Source organism: Salarias fasciatus, unplaced genomic scaffold, assembly GCF_902148845.1.
Source record: "Salarias fasciatus unplaced genomic scaffold, fSalaFa1.1, whole genome shotgun sequence".
Classification (NCBI taxonomy): Eukaryota; Metazoa; Chordata; class Actinopteri; order Blenniiformes; family Blenniidae; genus Salarias; species Salarias fasciatus.
The window spans coordinates 146,818-165,667 of NW_021941244.1; the positions used below are offsets into that span (position 1 = coordinate 146,818).

Consider the following 18,850-nt stretch of genomic DNA (forward strand, 5'->3'; position numbering starts at 1 on the left):
GACCGGAGTCTTCCCGTGCGCGCGCTCCGTCCGCGGTCTTTGTGTGTGGAGATGGAGGCGCCGGAGGGCGGGGTGTGCGGGGTGTGCGGGGTGAAGGTGATGTGCCGCTTCAGGCCGCTGAACGAGGCGGAGCAGAGCCGAGGAGACAAAAGCGTCCCCAAATTCAACGGAGAGGACACGGTGGTGGTGGCGGTGAGTGTGTGTGTGTGTGTGTGTGTGTGTGTGTGAGAGAGAGACAGGCAGAATGTGTTTACAGGAAGAAGGTGTTGTTTGGGTGTGATGCTCTCTCTCTCTCTCTCTCTCTCTCTCTCTCTCTCTCTCTCTCTCTCTCTCTCTCTCTCTCTCTCTCTCTCTCTCTCTCTCTCTCTCTCTCTCTCTCTCTCCCTGGGGTTGTGTTGCTGTTTAGACATGAGAGAAATCAGTGACAGATAAAAGCTGAGTCCTGGACTCTGACTCAGGATTAACAGATCCTGGCTCTCTCTCTGAAGATGAACTCAGTGTGATTCATCTCAGGCTCGATCCTGAATTTAGCTCCAGGAGAGAAAATAATGTGTAAACAAACCGAATATATGAATAAAATCTGGAAATCACGTGAACAGACTCCATGTTAGCAGTCAGGAGAGACTGTCACGTCTCCTCCTCCATCCGGCCTCTCCTGAGTCCAGCTGAGCCTCATTGAGAATCATCCCCCCTCTGCTTCAGGCCTGACCTTTCACCCCGTCCTGTAGCGAGGCAGAGGGTTTGTCTCTGTGGCCTTCACTGCTCCAGGTTATATTCAACACAGAACGCAGGCTGGTTCACCGATAAAGTAATGCAGTCTGTGAGGAAATCAGCTCCAGTGAAGAGATTCTTGCCATAAAAGGCTTCGTTCAAATGAGCATAAAGGAACATGGTGGAACAGTGTGAGGCGAACAGCAGGGGGTCTGAGCTGTTTGTCTCTGCTGCAGAGCTGCACTTAATTTCAATAATCAAGAGTCGGGCCATAACTTTCTTGTACTTTTCTTTTCTTCAGGGGAAGCCGTACGTGTTCGACAGAGTCCTTCCTCCCAACAGTGAACAAATCCAGGTGTACGACACCTGCGCCAAGCAGATCGTCAGAGGTCAGAAGCACTTGATTAAAAAAAAAATGCTTTTCTATAAAACCTGGATTGTAGGGAGGAAAGATTGAGACACAGTGCAGGAGATTCACAAGTAGGGCTGAACGATATGGGCAAAATTTCATATCTCGATATCCATGCCAGATATCTCGATATCGATACGATATATTACAATGGATTCAGTGAAAGTTAAGCCTTTTTCAGAAAAATAAAAACATCATAATACAAAAGGATGTAAAAAAAAATGCTGTTTTATTTATGAGAACTCACTGCCACGACCACCAAACTCGTTTGTACAGATTCTGCAGCCGCCCTCTGCCATCAGCTGTCAACCAGTAAACGAGGTTTGTGGTTGGCTGGCCTTACCTGTGCATGGGCAAGCTTACATGCAGGGCAAGCAGGGGAAATCTTGATATCATTGATTTTGAGAAACTAATGTCCTGAATGTTCATATCGCGATATCAATATAACGATATATTGTTCAGCCCTATTCACAAGTTCACATTTATTTATACAATGAAAAATACAACACAGTCATTTCAAGGTGCTGAAGAGACTCTGACTAGAACAGAAGAACCCTGCAGAACCAGACTCAGCAACAGATGAAGAAAAGAGAACTACCTTTGTAATCTCTGAGAGGAGTTCTTGAAACATGTCTCCACAGAAAGAACACAGAATACACACCATAGAGGTTAAAATATAGTTACAGCAGAATACATTGATGTCAGTGATATTAAATAAATACAGAGCCAGAGCCAGTGGCTGGTTTCAGCACTGAAGAGTGAATTTAACAAAAAAAAGACAAACAAGGAGACGTCTTGGTCTCAACACCTCGACTGTCGGAGTAAAAGAGAACAGATGATCATTCCATCTCTTCAGCTTATCATTGCTGAAACATTTGAAAACCACAAATCGTTTTGTTTCCACTTTATGTTGAGTTTGTGTGTCACACGTAATCCCAATAAATAGGATTATGTTTGTGGTTGTAACGTGATAAAATGTGGAAAAGTTCCGGAAGCATGTTAGACAGATGAAGCATTGCTCCCACAGAAAGATTAAACGAAGATCTGTGCTGTGTTGCAGATGTGCTGGGAGGCTATAATGGAACCATCTTTGCTTATGGGCAAACGTCATCAGGGAAGACCCACACCATGGAGGTAGGAGTGTGTGTGTGTGTGTGTGTGTGTGTGTTTTTGTGTCTCAGACTGATTTCATGCCTATGGTGTGTTTTCAGGGGACCCTCCACGACCCCCGCCTCATGGGGATCATCCCTCGGATCGCCACAGACATCTTCGACCACATCTACTCCATGGACGAGAACCTGGAGTTCCACATTAAGGTGCAGACGCCACTGATCACATGACATGGCAAAGCCACTGATGCGTTCACTGACCTGCTGGTTCTCCATCTGTCCATGTTTCAGTCTGTGCTAACAAGCAGTACAAAATGAAAATGAAAACCCAGACTTCTGTTTTTTGTGTCTGCAGGTGTCTTATTTTGAAATCTATCTGGATAAAATCAGAGACCTGCTGGACGGTGAGAGGAGCCGTCCACATGATCCTCTAACAATCTGTCTCTGCAGCCGATTCACCCTGTTCTCCTCAATTTTCTGTTCCAGTGTCGAAGACCAACCTCGCAGTCCACGAGGACAAAAACAGAGTTCCTTTTGTGAAGGTAGGAAAGCACCGAGATGCTGCTGTGGTTGTGATCCGTCTGAGCAGTGCAAACCTACAGCAGCAGCACTCAGAAAGCCCACTCTAGTCTAAAGAGTCCAGGGAGTCCAGCTTCTCTAAGAAACTGGTCCAGATGTTCCTGAAGCAGCTTTATTCAGTGGAAATCTTTGGAAGTAGAGACGGCTTCATCCTCCCGAACTGAAACTGGGAGCTGGTTCCTCCCAGAAAACCAAGGACCCTCCAGTCACCGGGCGCTCTGAGAACCGAGTTCTGCTGGATCATGTGGGACGAACAGCTCTTTAAGACATGATGGAGTCAGGCTGGTTAGAGCTTTGTGGGCGGTTTATGATGCTGAACATGTCCTCTATGTCGTTGAATTCCACGCTGCGCTGAACGTCCCGCTGTGTGTTTGCTGTCAGGGCTGCACCGAGCGTTTTGTTTCAAGTCCCGAAGAAGTGATGGACGTCATCGACGAGGGAAAAGCAAACCGGCACGTCGCCGTCACCAGTGAGTATGAACCCCTCAGCAGCAGGAAGTCCACGTTTCCGCTGAGCTGGTGTGATCCAGACTGCAGCGGCGGGCGGCCGGTCAGACCTGACTGCTGGTTCTCCTCCTGCAGACATGAACGAGCACAGCTCTCGGAGTCACAGCATCTTCCTGATCAACATCAAGCAGGAGAACGTGGAGACGGAGCTGAAGCTGTCGGGGAAGCTGTACCTGGTGGACCTGGCAGGCAGCGAGAAGGTCACACAACGCCCGCATTCACAGCCCCAAACCTGAGCAAGAAACGGCAATTTACAAAACAGAGGTTTAAGGCTTCATTATCGATGCCTTTACAGCGGCCATGTTTATCCATTTCCACACAAAAGGCATAATTTTGACCTGAGAAGGCTTCGGTATAGTGCGGTTAGGACTGTAGAGATTTTCTCATTGCATTTTGATCTGCAAATGAGAAACGTACCTTTAAAATGAACACATCACATATTTTACACATAAAGAAATATTTCTTCAAGCTTTAAATAACAGCTCTGTAATCAATGAAGAGATCAACTTCATGAAGTCCAGGCTGGTCTGGCCCCCTCTGGGAACATGTGGTCTGAAGCAGGAATTCTTTTTTTATGAAGAAATGATCCTAATTAAATGATTCAATTCTAAATAAAGACTTCTACATATAGAAGGAATTATCAACTGAAGGTTCCCTGTTCTGGGGTCAGAGTAGAGATCCGTCTGGATTCATGAACTTATTTGGTTTTCAACACGTTCTTAGTTATTTTTTAAGTGATGTGATATTATGGGATGGACTGTGTTCCTCCTCCTCACCTTGGTTGATGGGCAGCTTATTAAAGGTAAAGGTGCTGCTGCAGATCGTTCTGTGGAGAACCATGGTGGGGTTTTTTTTCGGGATCTTTAAGGGAAGAGAAAGCAACAAATACAGTAGCTGAGTCTTGGGATTGAAGTCATTTTCAGGAGTCAGGACATTAACCTTTGACCCCTCAGAGGTTAGGATAACGACGGCCAGCGTTTTACATCCATCAGTGGATTGAAATTCACTATAATGGGATCACCTAAATGAGGAGGAAACAGAATGCAGAGACACAGAAGACCCCGACTAGGTTGGAAAAATCCGCTGATTGGATCAAACCAGTGGAGCAAAACTCTTTTAATGGAAAGACTTTGTAAGTTTTTACCCTGAGAATCTGGAAAATGAGTTAATTATGTTTAGCAGTGAAGGGACGGATACCTGAGGATCATCTGCGTACTGCATCAGTTTAATGGATACAACCGTCAAGATCAATTCATCAAAACGTCTCATCTTGACCAAACGGTTCTAAACAAACAGGCCGGAACTCCTGCCTCGTCTAAAATAAGGAGAAATGAGTCCATTTGTTTGAACTGTGTTCTCTGGCTGATAGTTGGACCCATCTAATTAAAGTCCTGTCAAATACAAAAATGTCCAATAATTCAAACGTTTGTCCTCATTCGACCCGATCGAAAGCCTTTTCAGCATCGAGGGAAACAGCTGCAGTTTTAGACTCCCGATCAGATATTAGTGGAATCAGAGCTTGAGATAAAGTCGGTGGTAATTCCAGTTTGTCAATAGAGAAGTGAACTCAGTCACAAAGCATTTAAAGATTTCTGCTGTGTTCCCATCAGCGCCCTGGGCTTTAATAATAACTCTGACAATGTGCTCCAGAGTTAATCTAGATCATTACCTCTTGTCTCTCTGACTTAAGAAGGTTTTCAAACAATCCTTCCAGGGTCTCCTCATCCTCTGCTGTCTGATGGCTACACCTCCCTGTAGAGATCTGTGAAGGTATTTAGTTAGGAGGCTTGAGGCTGGGATCGCAGGAATCAGTCAAGCCCTGTCACCCAGAGCCTCCCTCACCACACCAGCAGAGGGCGCTGCAGCAAGATTTAAAGATTTCTAAGAAGCCAGTTTCATTGATTAGAGAGGAGTTGAACCTCCATCTTGTCATCCAGATCCTCTCCATAATGTTTAAAGGCTCCTGTGCTGCTGGAGAATGATCTGAGTCTGAAACACTCCCTGCTGAGCCTGTAAGGACAGAAATCTGTGTGAGAAAAAGTTTTATGGAGAGCAGAGAGGAAGGTATAGTCTCTGTTCATTGGATTCATGGCTCTATCCACACAGCAGTTAACCCTCAATCCTCACACACACTCTTCACTGCCAGTGCAGCTTTCTTACTCCTACAATTCAGCCCAAACTTGAATCAATCACTAAGTTAAAACCCCCCTCCAGTCAGGACATCATCGTTTCTCAGTTATTGAATTTTAGCCTCCAGTTCTCCAAAGAAATCTGGATCATCCACACGATCCTTCTGACTTTTTGGGTTTTCAGCAGGAGGTGTCAGAAAAGTTCCCACAGGGATAACTGGCTTGTGGCGGCCAAGCGTTCATAGCGACGTCGCTTTTTGATCCTTCGACGTTCACCCACTAATAGGGAGCGTGAACTGGGATTAGACCGTCGTGAGACAGGTTAGTTTTACCCTACTGATGATGAGTTGTTGCAATAGTAATCCCGCTCAGAACGTGTTGATGAATTTTACATCGCTCACCCACCACAGGCCGATCAGCCAGTGTCTGCTCCTTCACCTCACTGCCTTTCCTCAGTATCGCTGCTCTGATGACTGAATGTTGGACCAGTAGAGTCTCCTGACATCCTCCAGTGTGTTGAGAGGTGTCCTCTCTCACCGCTCCCGTCGTGTTCTGTCTCTGACGTCCAGGTGAGTAAAACCGGAGCAGAGGGCGCCGTGCTGGACGAGGCCAAGAACATCAACAAGTCTCTTTCTGCTCTGGGGAACGTCATCGCAGCTCTGAGTGAAGGAACGGTGAGAACGCCGGGATTCATGTGTTCACAGTCAGATTCAGACTCACTTTGATGATATTTAGCCATCAGCTGGGACACAACAGTTTTGGTGTGTTTCAAGATAATAATTTCAAAATAAAATAAAGGTGAGATTAGATTAAAAAAGATTAAAGTATAACAGAATATGAATTGAAAACAAACTTGAAACAGAGTCAGATTCTCACCCAGCAGACAGTGAAACAGTCCAGAGCGTGCTGATGAATAAACAAGACTAAATGGAGTTTAACTTGTGTGTTTGCAGAAAACTCACGTCCCGTATCGAGATAGTAAGATGACCCGGATCCTGCAGGACTCTCTGGGGGGAAACTGCCGGACCACCATCATCATCTGCTGCTCGCCGTCTGTGTACAACGAGGCTGAAACCAAGTCCACGCTCATGTTTGGACAGAGGTACAGCACCGACGACGCTCGTCACATCGCCAGTGTTTCGTTACGTCTGATGGACGTTTGTTCTGTTTCAGAGCTAAAACCATTAAAAACACGGTGTCTGTGAACCTGGAGCTGACCGCCGAGGAGTGGAAGAAGAAGTACGAGAAGGAGAAAGAGAAGAATCGCAGCCTGAGCGTGATGATCCAGAAGCTGGAAAACGAGCTGAAGCGCTGGAGGAAAGGTGAGGGGGATCGACGTGTCTTCCAGGTTCCGTCCCGTCCGTTGAAGATCTGCTGAAAGCTGAAAGCGGGCGTCTGGCGTCTGGAGATGACCTCTACGATGTTTCTGCAGGCGAGTCTGTTCCTGTGGAGGAGCAGCTGAGCAGCAGGAGCAAGAAGAGCAGCAGCGACACGCCGGCGGTGGCGGACAGCTTGGCCCCGCCCCCCGCCCCTCTCTCTGACGAGGAGAAGACGCAGTACGAGACGCTGATCTCCGACCTGTATCAGCAGCTGGACGACAAGGTGAGTCCGTCCCGCCGGGAGGCGAGAGGCTCGCCGGCCGGACGCGTGACCACCTGTGGAAATGTTTCAGGACGACGAGATCAACCAGCACAGTCAGTCCTGCGAGAAGCTCAAGCAGCAGCTGTCGGACCAGGACGAGGTCGGTCTCACCCGCTCTCACGTCAGGGGTCAGGGGTCAGGGCTGCTCAGTAACGCCCATTTCTGTCCCCAGCTGCTCCTGTCGAGTCGCCAGGACTACGAGCGGCTGCAGGACGAGCTGTCCCGCCTGCAGAAGGACAGCGACTTGGCTAAAGACGAGGTGAAGGAGGTCCTGCAGGCGCTGGAGGAGCTGGCCGTCAACTACGACCACAAGAGCCAGGAGGTGGAGAACCAGAACCGCCGCAACCTGCAGCTGAACGAGGAGCTGGCAAACAAAACGGTGAGACGGGGGACCGGGAACGCCGAGGAGGGGGAGAGGCGTGAGAGACGAGCCTCCTCCATGCCGCCTGGTGTGTCTGCAGGGGAGTCTGGAGGCGGTGGAGCGGGAGCTCAGCACTCTGCAGGAGATCAGCACCCATCACAAGAAAAGGTCTTCAGAGATCCTCAGCCAGCTCCTCAGGGACCTGGGTGACATTGGAAACCTGCTGGGGACCACCGACCTCCGGACGGTGAGGCCTCTGACGTCCGTCTCTCTGTCTGTCTTGATATCCTGAAAAACATTTCATTCCCAATTTCTTCCCAGTGTGTGTGACTCTCCTCTGCTCCCCAGACGACCGAGGTCGGCGGGCTGATGGAGGAGGAGTTTACCACGGCTCGTCTCTACATCAGCAAGATGAAGTCAGAAGTCAAGTCTCTGGTGAGCCGCAGCAAGCAGCTGGACATCAGCCTGATGGAGAACAGCTCCCGGGCCGAGGCCACGGAGAAGGAGCTGGGCTCCTGCCAGCTGCTGGTCACTCAGGTACGACTCAAACGCCACAGAAGCCGGGATGCTGCGTGAAATGTGAGCCAGGTTCAGTCAGATTGTTGGAATCGAAGGGAAACAATCAGCTGGATTTGATTGGGCCACCACTGTCAGGACCTTCCCTGCTCCTTCCTCTCCTCCCTGTCCTCTCCGGGTGTCTCCTATCCTCACCTGCTGTCTGTGTCTCCCCAATTTGTGGTTGGATAGTTAAAGAGGACGACCTGTGTGAAGGAAGGCCTATTAATACTCCAGAATGAACAAAGTCTGCTTCCTGACTTCAGCCAGCAGCAGAAACACACTTCATTTCAGTCAGCCCCTCACTCAGAGGCCACGCCCCTCACTCAGAGGCCACGCCTCTCATTCAGAGGCCACGCCCCCTCGTGCTTGGAGGAGAAAGTTGGTGGGAGAAGAGGTGGAAGGAGAGTTGTGGCTGCTGTAGTGTGAAATTTCACAAGAAAAATATCCAGGATGATTTTAGTTTGACTCAGCTTTACCAAGGAACTGCCGCGTCTCATCCATATGATACATTTTTCTTTTCTGCTGGCTAAAAAGCTGTTTTCAGTCTTCTCTTTTGCCTGTTCAAAAATGTTCAAACCCCATCTTGTGCCAAAAGTGATGCAACAGTGCCATCTAGTGGTGAAAATATCTGGTACAGATATAATCAAAATACTGTGCTATAAAGTAGCCTTCAAACATTAACATGACATTTGTATCTGTGTAATAATTTTCTGCGTCCAGTTATTTAACACTTAAGCATAAACCATATACTTAAACCAATTTAGAGCTAAATTTAGAACTAAATATTCAACAAGAGTTGAAGAGACGATGGACGGATCCATGTTGGTTTTCTGAGTCGCCCTCTTGTGAAATTGAACATGAAGAGTCTGACCAGTCAGATGAGCCACACAGCAGAAGGTGAGCTCCTCCTGGGTGAAGGTTTCGTGTTGCTGCTGGGTAAGCGGTTTGATTCCCTCCCTGGAGCTGTGAGACCCTGATTGAGAAGCTGAAGGCCTTCAGCGACGCGTCTCACTGCGCTCAGCGGCGTCCAGATCCTCATTCTGACGCTGTCGGTTGCAGCTCCAAGCCAAGCTGGGCTCTCTGACTGAAGACCTGCAGCGGGTGGAGCAGAAGAAGAGGCAGCTGGAGGAGAGTCAGGATGCTCTCATGGAGGAGATCGCCAAGCTGCACGCTCAAGGTTGGAAAACACCGTCTGGCGGTCTGCTGCTGACGCCTGTTTAGAGAATGACTGGAATTCTGTCAGTACCTGGAATTAGCAGAGGCTTCAAACAGAAGGAGTCGGCTGCAGAACTGCTTCCTTCCATGTTTATCTGTGTGTGTGTGTGTGTGTGTGTGTGTGTGTGTGTGTGTGTGTGTGTGTGTGTGTGTGTGTGTGTGTGTGTGTGTTTCCAGGACAAATGCACGAGGTTACAGTGATGGACAAAGAGAAAGAGCATATGAGCAGGCTGAAGGACGCTGTGGAGATGAAGGTAAACGTCCGAAACAGAAAATGTTCCCATGAAAGATGAGTAATCTCAATCCTGTAAAACCATCAGCAGGTGGGATATGAACATGTGGCAGAGAAACCCTCTGAGTTAGCAGCAACACACTGCAAAACACATTCCAAAAAGTAAAGCTAAGAACAACGGCAACGCTCCGGACAAGACCAGGCAAAAATACCACAAAGCAACAATCAACACAATGTTCCAATATAATTCAATACAACACTTAAACACTGACAAACACTTTAAAGCTGTGCTTCACCTAAAAATCCTATAAATAATGATAACAAATCTCGAAAACAACACATGTGAACTATCCAAAAGAGAGGTTCAAAACAAAGTTACTGAAGAAAAACAATTCTACAGAACAATTCTGATGAAAACACTCAAAGATGTTAAGATGCTGAAATCACTGAAACTACTGAACATCTAATGCTGAAAAATGATTTGAACAACACACAACTATCCGTCCATTGATCCGTTGATCCTTCATCCTCCCATCAGCCATCCATCCAGCCATCCATCATTGATCCACCCATCCATCTGTCATCCATCCATCCATTTATATGCCACTGATCATCATTGATTCACTAATTCCATACTACATCTTCTATCCATCCATCCCTCCCTCCTGCCAGACCAGACCAGAGGTGTAGTCTCCTCAGAGTCCTGGACTGACCTCCGGTCCTCCTCCCAGTCGGACCTGCCTGGTGAAATCAGAGGAGACCAGGATCCATCCTGATCAGCAGACTCTCCTCACCTGGCTCGTCTCTGGGTGGAGAAGGAGCAGCTCCACCTTGAGTCTCTCTGATGGACGAACTCCTCACTCTGTCACTAAGACTGAGGACCTCCACCCTGCAGAGAAAACTCATTTCACCTGCATGTTTCCTCCATCTGGCTGTTTCAGTCATGATCAGGAAGCAGGAACAGAGACAGAAAGACTCAAACAAAAAGTTGCGGAAAATAAGAGATTACTGATGGTGAAAAGTTGGCTCTAAGTGTCTGAAAGTGTGTGTGTGTGTGTGTGTGTGTCCGACAGAGAACACTGGAGGAGCAGATGGAGAACCACCGAGAAGTTCATCAGAAGCAGCTGAGTCGGCTGAGAGACGAGATCGATCAGACTCACAGAGAGGTGGAGCAGCTGAAGGAGTGAGTCGCCGCTTCACGTCTGCCTGCCGACTGACGGCTGAGTTCAGACCCTCAGGACTGACCGAGTCTCACCTCTTCACCCTCCCAGCTTGAGTCAGGCTCTGCAGCTGGAGAACAGGAAGCTGCAGGCGGACATGGACAGACTGAGAGGCGAGAACCACGTCAAAGACCAGAAGCTGCAGCGGCTGCAGTGAGTTTGTTTTCTCCGCTCGCTGGAGGTCCGCTGCTCGTCTCCAGCTCCTCACGGCTTTGATTCGTCCCGTCCAGGTCTCTGAATGAGAAGAGGGAGCAGGCCAAGGAGGACCTGAAGGGTCTGGAGGACACGGTGGTAAGGCCTCTGCAGCCTCAACCAATCAGCTCTCTGTTTAGTGTCTCTAAGCAGCACAACAGCTGAGCTTCTCTGTTTCACCAAACAGGCCAAAGAGCTGCAGACGCTCACCCACCTCCGCAAACTCTTCATCCAGGACATGGGCACCCGGGTGAACAATGTACGGAAACGAAATTTTCTGGGGTTGCTGTTTTTAGGATTTGCGATCGGATCTCAGAATCTTGTTTCGTGACTCTCCTGTGAGAACAGCTGGAACTGAAGCATGTTTCTGCTCCTCCAGGTCTCAGAGAACTCGGACGAGGCCGGCGGCAGCCTGGCTCAGAGGCAGAGGATCATCTTCCTGGAGAACAATCTGGAGCAGCTCAGCAGGGTGCACAAGCAGGTCAGTGAACGCACCACACTGGCAGTGTAAACTGTTCTGGTCAGAGATGAGCCGATGATGGCATGAGAAGAAGACGAGAATGAGAAAACATGATCGGAGTCGTTCAGGCTGCTCACAGTCCCTCAGTGTTTGAGTCGCGGTGGTTTTACTGGCGAGATGTTTGGATCAGATGACAGAGAGAGAGAGATCAGGATGGAAAATCAACCCAGCAGACTGGTGAGGGGAGGCGCGGCTTACAGTGTGTTTCCGGCTCAACAGACGTGTATAGGGGTGGAAACACACACACACACACACACACACACACACACACACACACACACACACAACTGTGAAAACATTTGTGTATATCTGTACATAAATCATTATTTTGCCACTTAAATCCCTTTCTCACTGTTGTTTTTGTTGTTTTATAAAAGAAAACTTCTGCTGAGATGTTTGAAGTTCCAGAAACCAAAAAATTATTCCCATCAGAGTCACGGTTTGACTTGAAATGTGTTTTTTCAGATAAACCTTTTCTCTCCATATTTTGGTCAAAGAGGTGTTTTTGGTGAAGCCTTCCTGTTCTGCTGATAATTACTAAAGAACAGTAAAAGGCAGAAGCAAACCGTTTATGCTGGTGAAAGAAGAGAGTCTAGTTTCGGTGTTTAGATCGTCCGCGCACTCGGTATTCTGTGGGAATTGAAATCTCGGTCAAAATGGCAGTTAATTACTGAGAATAATTGGCAAATGTAAAAATTTTTAGTTATAGAAAATTGTTATAGTAAAATGTCATTTACTGATTAATAATTGCAGATCGCGAGCAGTGGATTACTGGAGTAATAGATTACTTATATAAGACAGCAAAATAATTTATGCGAAGTTCAAATTATTAGGAATAAATAGTCATTTATCTACAAACAGTTATATTGTAAGCTGTACGTTGGAAGAGTAGAAGACAACCAAAGACATCAGATCACTACAGTTATTTATGAAGAGCTTAACTTATTGCCATGGCAACAGCAGATGCAGCGCGAGAGCTTGGTGGATCTTCATTTCTGCTCCTCACTGTCTGCTGCTTCCTGTTTCCTTGCTTTGATCTCTCAGCCCTTCCGGGCAAAACCTCTTATCCTTTTTCTCTTCGCTATTCAATGTGTCGTTTAAAAATAAGAAATTCATCAATCAGGATCTTTCAAACCTTTTCTAAATGTTCCTGAACATTTTCTTCCCGGCAGCTGGTCCGAGACAACGCGGACCTTCGCTGCGAGCTGCCGAAGCTGGAGAAGCGTCTGCGGGCGACGGCGGAGCGGGTGAAAGCTCTGGAGACGGCCCTGAGGAACGCCAAGGAGTCGGCGGTGAGGGACCGCAAGCGCTACCAGCAGGAGGTGGACCGCATCAAGGAGGCCGTCCGCTGCAAGAACGTGTCCCGCAGAGGACAGTCGGCCCAGATCGGTGAGCGCCGCCGCCGCTGATCCGGCCTCTGCAGCGTCTGGAACTCTTCTGACCTCTGCCTGTGTCCTCACAGCCAAGCCAATCAGAGCGGGGCATCAGCACCACCACCAGGCCGCCGCCTCCTCCGCCCTCAGACAGGCCGTCAGAGGCGGCGCCGCGTCCAGGCCTCGCCATCACTCCCCTCAGCATCCGGGGGCGCAGCAGCCCCCCCAGCAACAACCGCAGCAACAGCCGCAGCAACAGCACAAGTAGACGCCAGGTGGGCGACACTCGCTGCTGCAGACACACAACGCAACACACACCACAGTGGAACAGAAACACGAAAACAACCAGAATACAACACAAGAACAGGACAACAACACAGCGATAACACAACAACACAAGACTACACCAGTCACACTCATGTTCGTCTTTCTACTGTCAGTCATACTGACACAGATCAACACCAGCCACACTAACATCAGTCCCAGAAATCAACCAAATCCATCAGTCAGTCGTCGCTGTAACATCCGTCACTCTAACCCACGGTTCTAAACCGGGTCCTCGAGGGAACCATCCTGCCTGTTTCAGCTCCCTCCAGTTGAGCCACACCTGATTATAATGAGGAATTCTTTATTTGGCTTTTTTTTGACAAGCTTGACGATGATATGATCATCAGACTGAGCTGCTCTAAAGCAGGAGACATTAAAAACAAGCAGGACACCAGACCTGGAGGACCGGAGCTGGACTCCCATGAAGCATCAGCTCAAACTAACATGAGCCAGATGAAGTTTAATCACATTGCACTTTACCAGGAGACCTCACTAAGACTGATGTAGAGAAAACTGAGTCCTCCTTTCTCCTTGAGACGTACGCCTCCACCTACTCCTTGACTCCTTAAGCAAGGCGGGCCTGACTCCTCCGGGGTCTGCAGCCGGCTCCTCTTCCAGGTCTGGTTAGGACCTTGGTGCCTGCTGTTGGTCTGGTGGCTCCTGTCAGGGTTTGGGGCCCCATGTCTCTTCTCCGCCGTCTGTGTTCTCCTCCTGGTTGGAGGAGATCTTCTCTGGGTTTTTCCCCTGGTGTCTCCTGGACCACAGGCGTGGTTCTCTGGGCTGGTGAACTGGTCCAGACCAGCAGGGTGCTGGGAGCATGGGCGGCACGGTCTGGGCCTCTTGCCCAGTTTCCTGTTGGTGTCACATCAAGATCTAATCACACCCACAAGACAAACCTTGCACACACACACACACACACACACACACACACACACACACACACACACACACACACACACACACGCTCAGTCTTGTATTTCTATCCTTGTGGGGACCGTCCATTGACTCCCATTCATGTCTAGCCCCTAACCCTGACCCTTACCCTAACCCTAACCCACACCACAACAAAGCCTAACCCTAAAGAAATGTTTTTGCACTTTTACTTTTTTCAGTAACAACAACATGGTCAAGAAAACACTGTTTCTCCTAATTAGGACCGGAAAAAGGTCCCCACAAGGCACGTTGTTCCACGTTTTGCTATCCTTGTGGGGACATTTGGCCCCGACAAGGATAGAAATACGAGAACACACACACACACACACACACACACACACACACACACACACACACACACACACACACACACACACACACAACCACAAGGTGAGCTCTTTGGCGTCTCCTCCATCGGCCATGTTTGAAGACAGAGAATTTCTGACTTCGACCACAAGAACAGCGTCTGCACTGTGCAGCATGGGGGAGGTAGCATCATGCTCTGGAGCTGTTTCTTTGATTAGAGGACCAGAAGACTTCACCACTTTGAGGAGCCATGAATGGGGCTGTGCACCGGATGAGACCCTCCTCCCTTCGGGGCTCTGATGGTTCCTCGTGGACGGGTTTCCAGGCCTTGACATGTTTTGTCGATTCCTGAATTTAAAGATGTCTTTATCTCTCCTTCAGGGAACACGAAATGTTTTCTTAGCATCTTTGTCAAAATCTGGCGCTGATGTTTCTTGGTCCTGTGCTAGAAACTTAATATTCCTGTGGAAAACATTTGGAACTGAAATCCAACAAGCCACTATCCACATGGCTGATTAGGAGGAGATTGATCACTTCTCTCTCCTTCTCCAGTACGAATGAAAGGATTTAAATCTTGAATTTAGAACTCATGTATTCTGCTGAATGCTCAGAATAAATGAAGCATTACAATACAGTCTATGCTAGCTTTATTGTCGATAAACTGACTCATCCTGTGTTGCATTCACAGGTTGTGACTCCCCCTGGATCATGTGGATGTCTGAACTGGACCGATCTCACCACTCTGCCTTTCCTACAAGTACAACATTCCACCTGAGCAGCCGACAGTGCTTTCATGTCCAACAGTGTCTTTAGCTTGGCTCTTTTTTTAAATTATTTATTTAATTTAAAGTGTAATTAATTAATTTATTGACATTTTTGTGATCACAGATTGTTTCTGCCTTCTGGACCAATGAACCGGACTCAGTTCTGCCTGATTCGGCCCTTAAATCCAGACTCGCCTCACGGCACAGTCACAGGTTCAGATCTCTGAATACCGACACACTGATCCGTCTGGCTGCATTTCACTGACACTGATCAACAGTAGTTGTGTTTACATCTCTGTGTGTTTTCCTGTGGCTTTGCTCTGAGACGTTGGTTTTCTATGGATGGACGGATCAGTGGCTGGCAGGGTGGAGCAGATCATGCTGATGGTGTAAACGGGTGGAGAAGTGAGCCTTGCAGATGAATGTGAGGGTGGAGCAGGTCTTCTGTTTTCGTTGCCTTGCTGAAGCATTTTAAACTCGGACGTCGACTCGAAGACGTCAGAACGCTGAAATGTGATCATGAATGAATGAAAGCTCGTTCTGTTCGAAGTGACGTTTAAAGTGACCGTGTTTACTATTCCCAGAAAAACGCCAGGCCTCATCGACACGTAGGGATTCTGTGTATTTATTCGGACTAAATGTATTTGAATTAAACTCAACATGTGTGATGGTTCAAGTCCCGTGCAGATCAGTTTGGAGCAGCCGCACAATCCAGAAGGTCCTGAACATACAGACCGGCCGTTACTGATGTGACACTTCAAATCAGTTCATTTATCTATTAATTACTTAGTTTTTTCATATGTTTCAGGCAAGCAGGCTTTTAAACAGACCTCGGCATGTTTCCACAGAGTTCCTCAGTCACAGTCTGGGTTTGACATGTAATCCACTAAAGTAAAGTAAAAACACTTGGATTATTGACACGAGAAATAGTTTACAAGGACAAAGAAACAACAGAAGGACAAACTGAAGAGAGTCTGTATGGAAGAACAAAGAAAGAACGAGTTAGTACACAAAATATCAAAATGTAAATGGAATGTATGCAAGATCATGGACAGAAAGCAACAATACACAACAAAATAGCAGGTTTTAGATCCAGCAGCATCACAACATAAGAAACAAAGTCCAAAAGCTCTCCAATAAAACATCGTCGTACTCCCAGAGGTTAAAGACAGAACCACAGACATTACAGATGTGAACATGTATGAAAAACAAATGGGAGAAATGCTGAAGGACGTGTGACGAAAGAGAAAACTTATTATAAGAAAAACAAACTAAATCCATAACAAATGAATGTAGAACTAGCTGATACCAACAGCCAACATGACATTCTTGACAGAATACATCAACCTGGAACGTCATTACAGTCAGTCACAGGCGATTTATCAAAAGCACTGGAGATCAGATCACAGCAGATCAATACTGGAGCAAGAGCTGACAAAACATTAAAATCACAAAAGTTCATGTCATTTTTCACCAAAGCACCTGTTGAAACAACTGAAAACAGAGGGTTGGTTCAAAGAAGACAAATCACTCAAAAACAAACAAGCTTAATGGAGCAAGACTTCATTCACCTAAACCTCCACTTACACCCAGTTCAATAACAGAGCATGCAGAGAGGAGTACATGGAAAACGTCTGAGGGACGCTCCATTGACCTGAACAGCTAAGCTCTGTAGACACACTGCTAACATGAAATTCACCCAAGAGGAGGGAACAAACAGTACAATTACATTTCTGGACATCAACTTGTAACACAGCAATTGATAAACCAAAAAAAGTACACAGGAGACCAACACATACTGTATTAGCAGTATTTCTGCTATTGCATACCAGTGTTTACTATAGACATCTGAAGGGCACACAGGAAAAAAGGAAGGGAAAACACCTTTACAATGCACCACCGAACTGCCAATATCCACTATAGGCATTTAAAAAAAGGAGCACAAGGTGCAAAAAAAAACGCCGTCAGAACATTTCAAGATATGTTTATAAGCCTGCTGACCTAATAAAAGGAATCAAACCACATCAGTAATGTGTTAATATTAAGAATAAGGAAACCTGAGGAGCTGTGCTGGTCCTGTGATTGTTCAGACTGACTGTCGTCATGTGTACAGAGTAAAAGATGTTTACACCCATCAGCTGTTTCCTGGAGTGTTGAGATGTTCACCGAAGCTTTAAGCAGACTGGGAATGTGTTGAGATGATTTCATTTTGCTGTTAGCTGTGATGTGAGGGACGTGAAAGCGTCCTCTCAGAGTACTTTTAGATGTTTTCCACCAAAAAAAAAATGAAAATCTCTTATTTACCAAACATTGTATTTGTGATTTTTAACCAAAGTTTGTGAATAAAGAGAAAACCTCTGACGTCAGCTTCGTCTTCTGTGTTCATTAAAACATATTTAAGACAAAATGAAAAAGCTTTTTCTCTCTATTTGGAAATATCGTCTGTGAGATCTGAAACGTACAGTAATGTTTAAACTGCTGATAATCAAACGGTGAATCAATTTCTCTGCTCAGATTTCTGTAAATCTGATTCTGCTGGAATCAGAACCCTGAGTCTCACCGGTTGTGTTAGAATTCTGTTCAGAGGTACACTATGCAGTTTCGTTGTGTATTTGTTGTTGTAGGAAGTTCTTTGCCAGTTAAATTAATCAAATTCTAAACAACTGAACTGAGTGCTGCACTTTGAAATACATTGCCTTGACCAAATACCACACACTGATATGTTGGTACAATTCTATTCTGTACCATATTATGGACTTTGTCATTGTTTTCATTGTTGTCGGTGGAGATAAACTGCCTGTTAATCAGATGACTGCAATTTTAAAAACTGAGAATAATGACCTGTAAAGTTGTGTTGGTACATTAAGTACACTTTAGTGATGTTACCTGTCAGTTTGATTGCATTTCTCTAATTATCTCTTAATATATTGCTCACCTGGTCTGATTGTTAAACATTGTTGCTAATTTAAACGTTAACAACACCTTTGGCCTGCGTGTGTCAGTCGATCACAAAAGAGAGCGTGGAGACTCAGGAATGACCGGGAGCAAACAAAGCAAGACGAACCAACAACCACACAAGAGGAGCGAAGGGGATGAATAGGAAAAACACAGGTGCAAACACCAGGAAGTCTGGCAAGACTGGGATTTTAGGTTATTCCTTGATAGCCTGAAGAGGGATCATGTAGTCCCTGCTTAGGAATGCAGCCGCCGATTGTAAATGCGCCACTCAACAGCCACCTTTAGCACTTCTTTTCACTCGTAAATGCAGCCGATACTGTTCAGCTTGTTGGTTCATGCATACCTCTCATGGGGAGGGGGACGCTTGAGTAGAGCTAGGACGTACTTAGGGCTTCCCTCCTGAGTATGGCAAAGAAGATTATTTTATAAACGCAATGATTTCGTTAGTCATTACAAATTGGGATGTAACTCCAAGGGATTGATGGGGGCCCAGTTGAGACTGAGGTTTGCCGCAAACTCCAATGTTTGGAGTTCCTTTGTTGCAAACTGCATTTCAGCGTACAATCCAAGCAGACACAGCAACATAGAAGAACAGCATGTGACCTGAAGACTAAATGTTCGCTAAGTCTTGGACGAGGTTTGGGTTTCATTCTTGTTGAACCCTATACTGCTGAAGGAGAGCCAACACATGAAGCAAGACAAAGGATCAAAACTCGCCTTCAAAGCTTCCTCTGTTTCATCAGTATCCAGATGCTTCTTGCCATTCAAGCGTGCACAATTGAGCACGCAAAGGAACCAGAGGAGGAT

At 46.8% G+C, this 18,850-nt stretch overlaps 1 protein-coding gene across 1 annotated transcript; it reads left to right on the plus strand.

The window, feature by feature from the left end:
* Positions 1 to 11: 11 nt before the first annotated feature.
* On the plus strand, positions 12 to 13,023 carry LOC115384466 (kinesin heavy chain-like). Its single transcript, XM_030086738.1, has 25 exons — positions 12 to 192; positions 1,013 to 1,100; positions 2,181 to 2,254; positions 2,332 to 2,436; positions 2,585 to 2,633; positions 2,716 to 2,771; positions 3,190 to 3,277; positions 3,390 to 3,514; positions 6,013 to 6,117; positions 6,397 to 6,545; positions 6,617 to 6,765; positions 6,876 to 7,045; positions 7,116 to 7,184; positions 7,257 to 7,463; positions 7,546 to 7,692; positions 7,794 to 7,982; positions 9,063 to 9,180; positions 9,396 to 9,472; positions 10,524 to 10,633; positions 10,722 to 10,823; positions 10,901 to 10,961; positions 11,050 to 11,121; positions 11,242 to 11,343; positions 12,555 to 12,771; positions 12,845 to 13,023. Exons 1-25 carry the CDS (start codon positions 52 to 54, stop codon positions 13,021 to 13,023), a joined length of 2,949 nt encoding a protein of 982 aa, XP_029942598.1. The 5' UTR covers positions 12 to 51.
* Positions 13,024 to 18,850: the final 5,827 nt, after the last annotated feature.

What these genes read in the sequence shown, in the direction of transcription:
- LOC115384466 (XM_030086738.1), top strand. Translation starts at nt 52, where the DNA reads ATGGAGGCGCCGGAGGGCGGGGTGTGCGGGGTGTGCGGGGTGAAGGTG. An exon ending in AGGACACGGTGGTGGTGGCG is followed by an intron (nt 193 to 1,012) that starts GTGAGTGTGTGT and finishes TCTTTTCTTCAG; the next exon opens with GGGAAGCCGTACGTGTTCGA. An exon ending in AGGGTCTGGAGGACACGGTG is followed by an intron (nt 10,962 to 11,049) that starts GTAAGGCCTCTG and finishes TTCACCAAACAG; the next exon opens with GCCAAAGAGCTGCAGACGCT.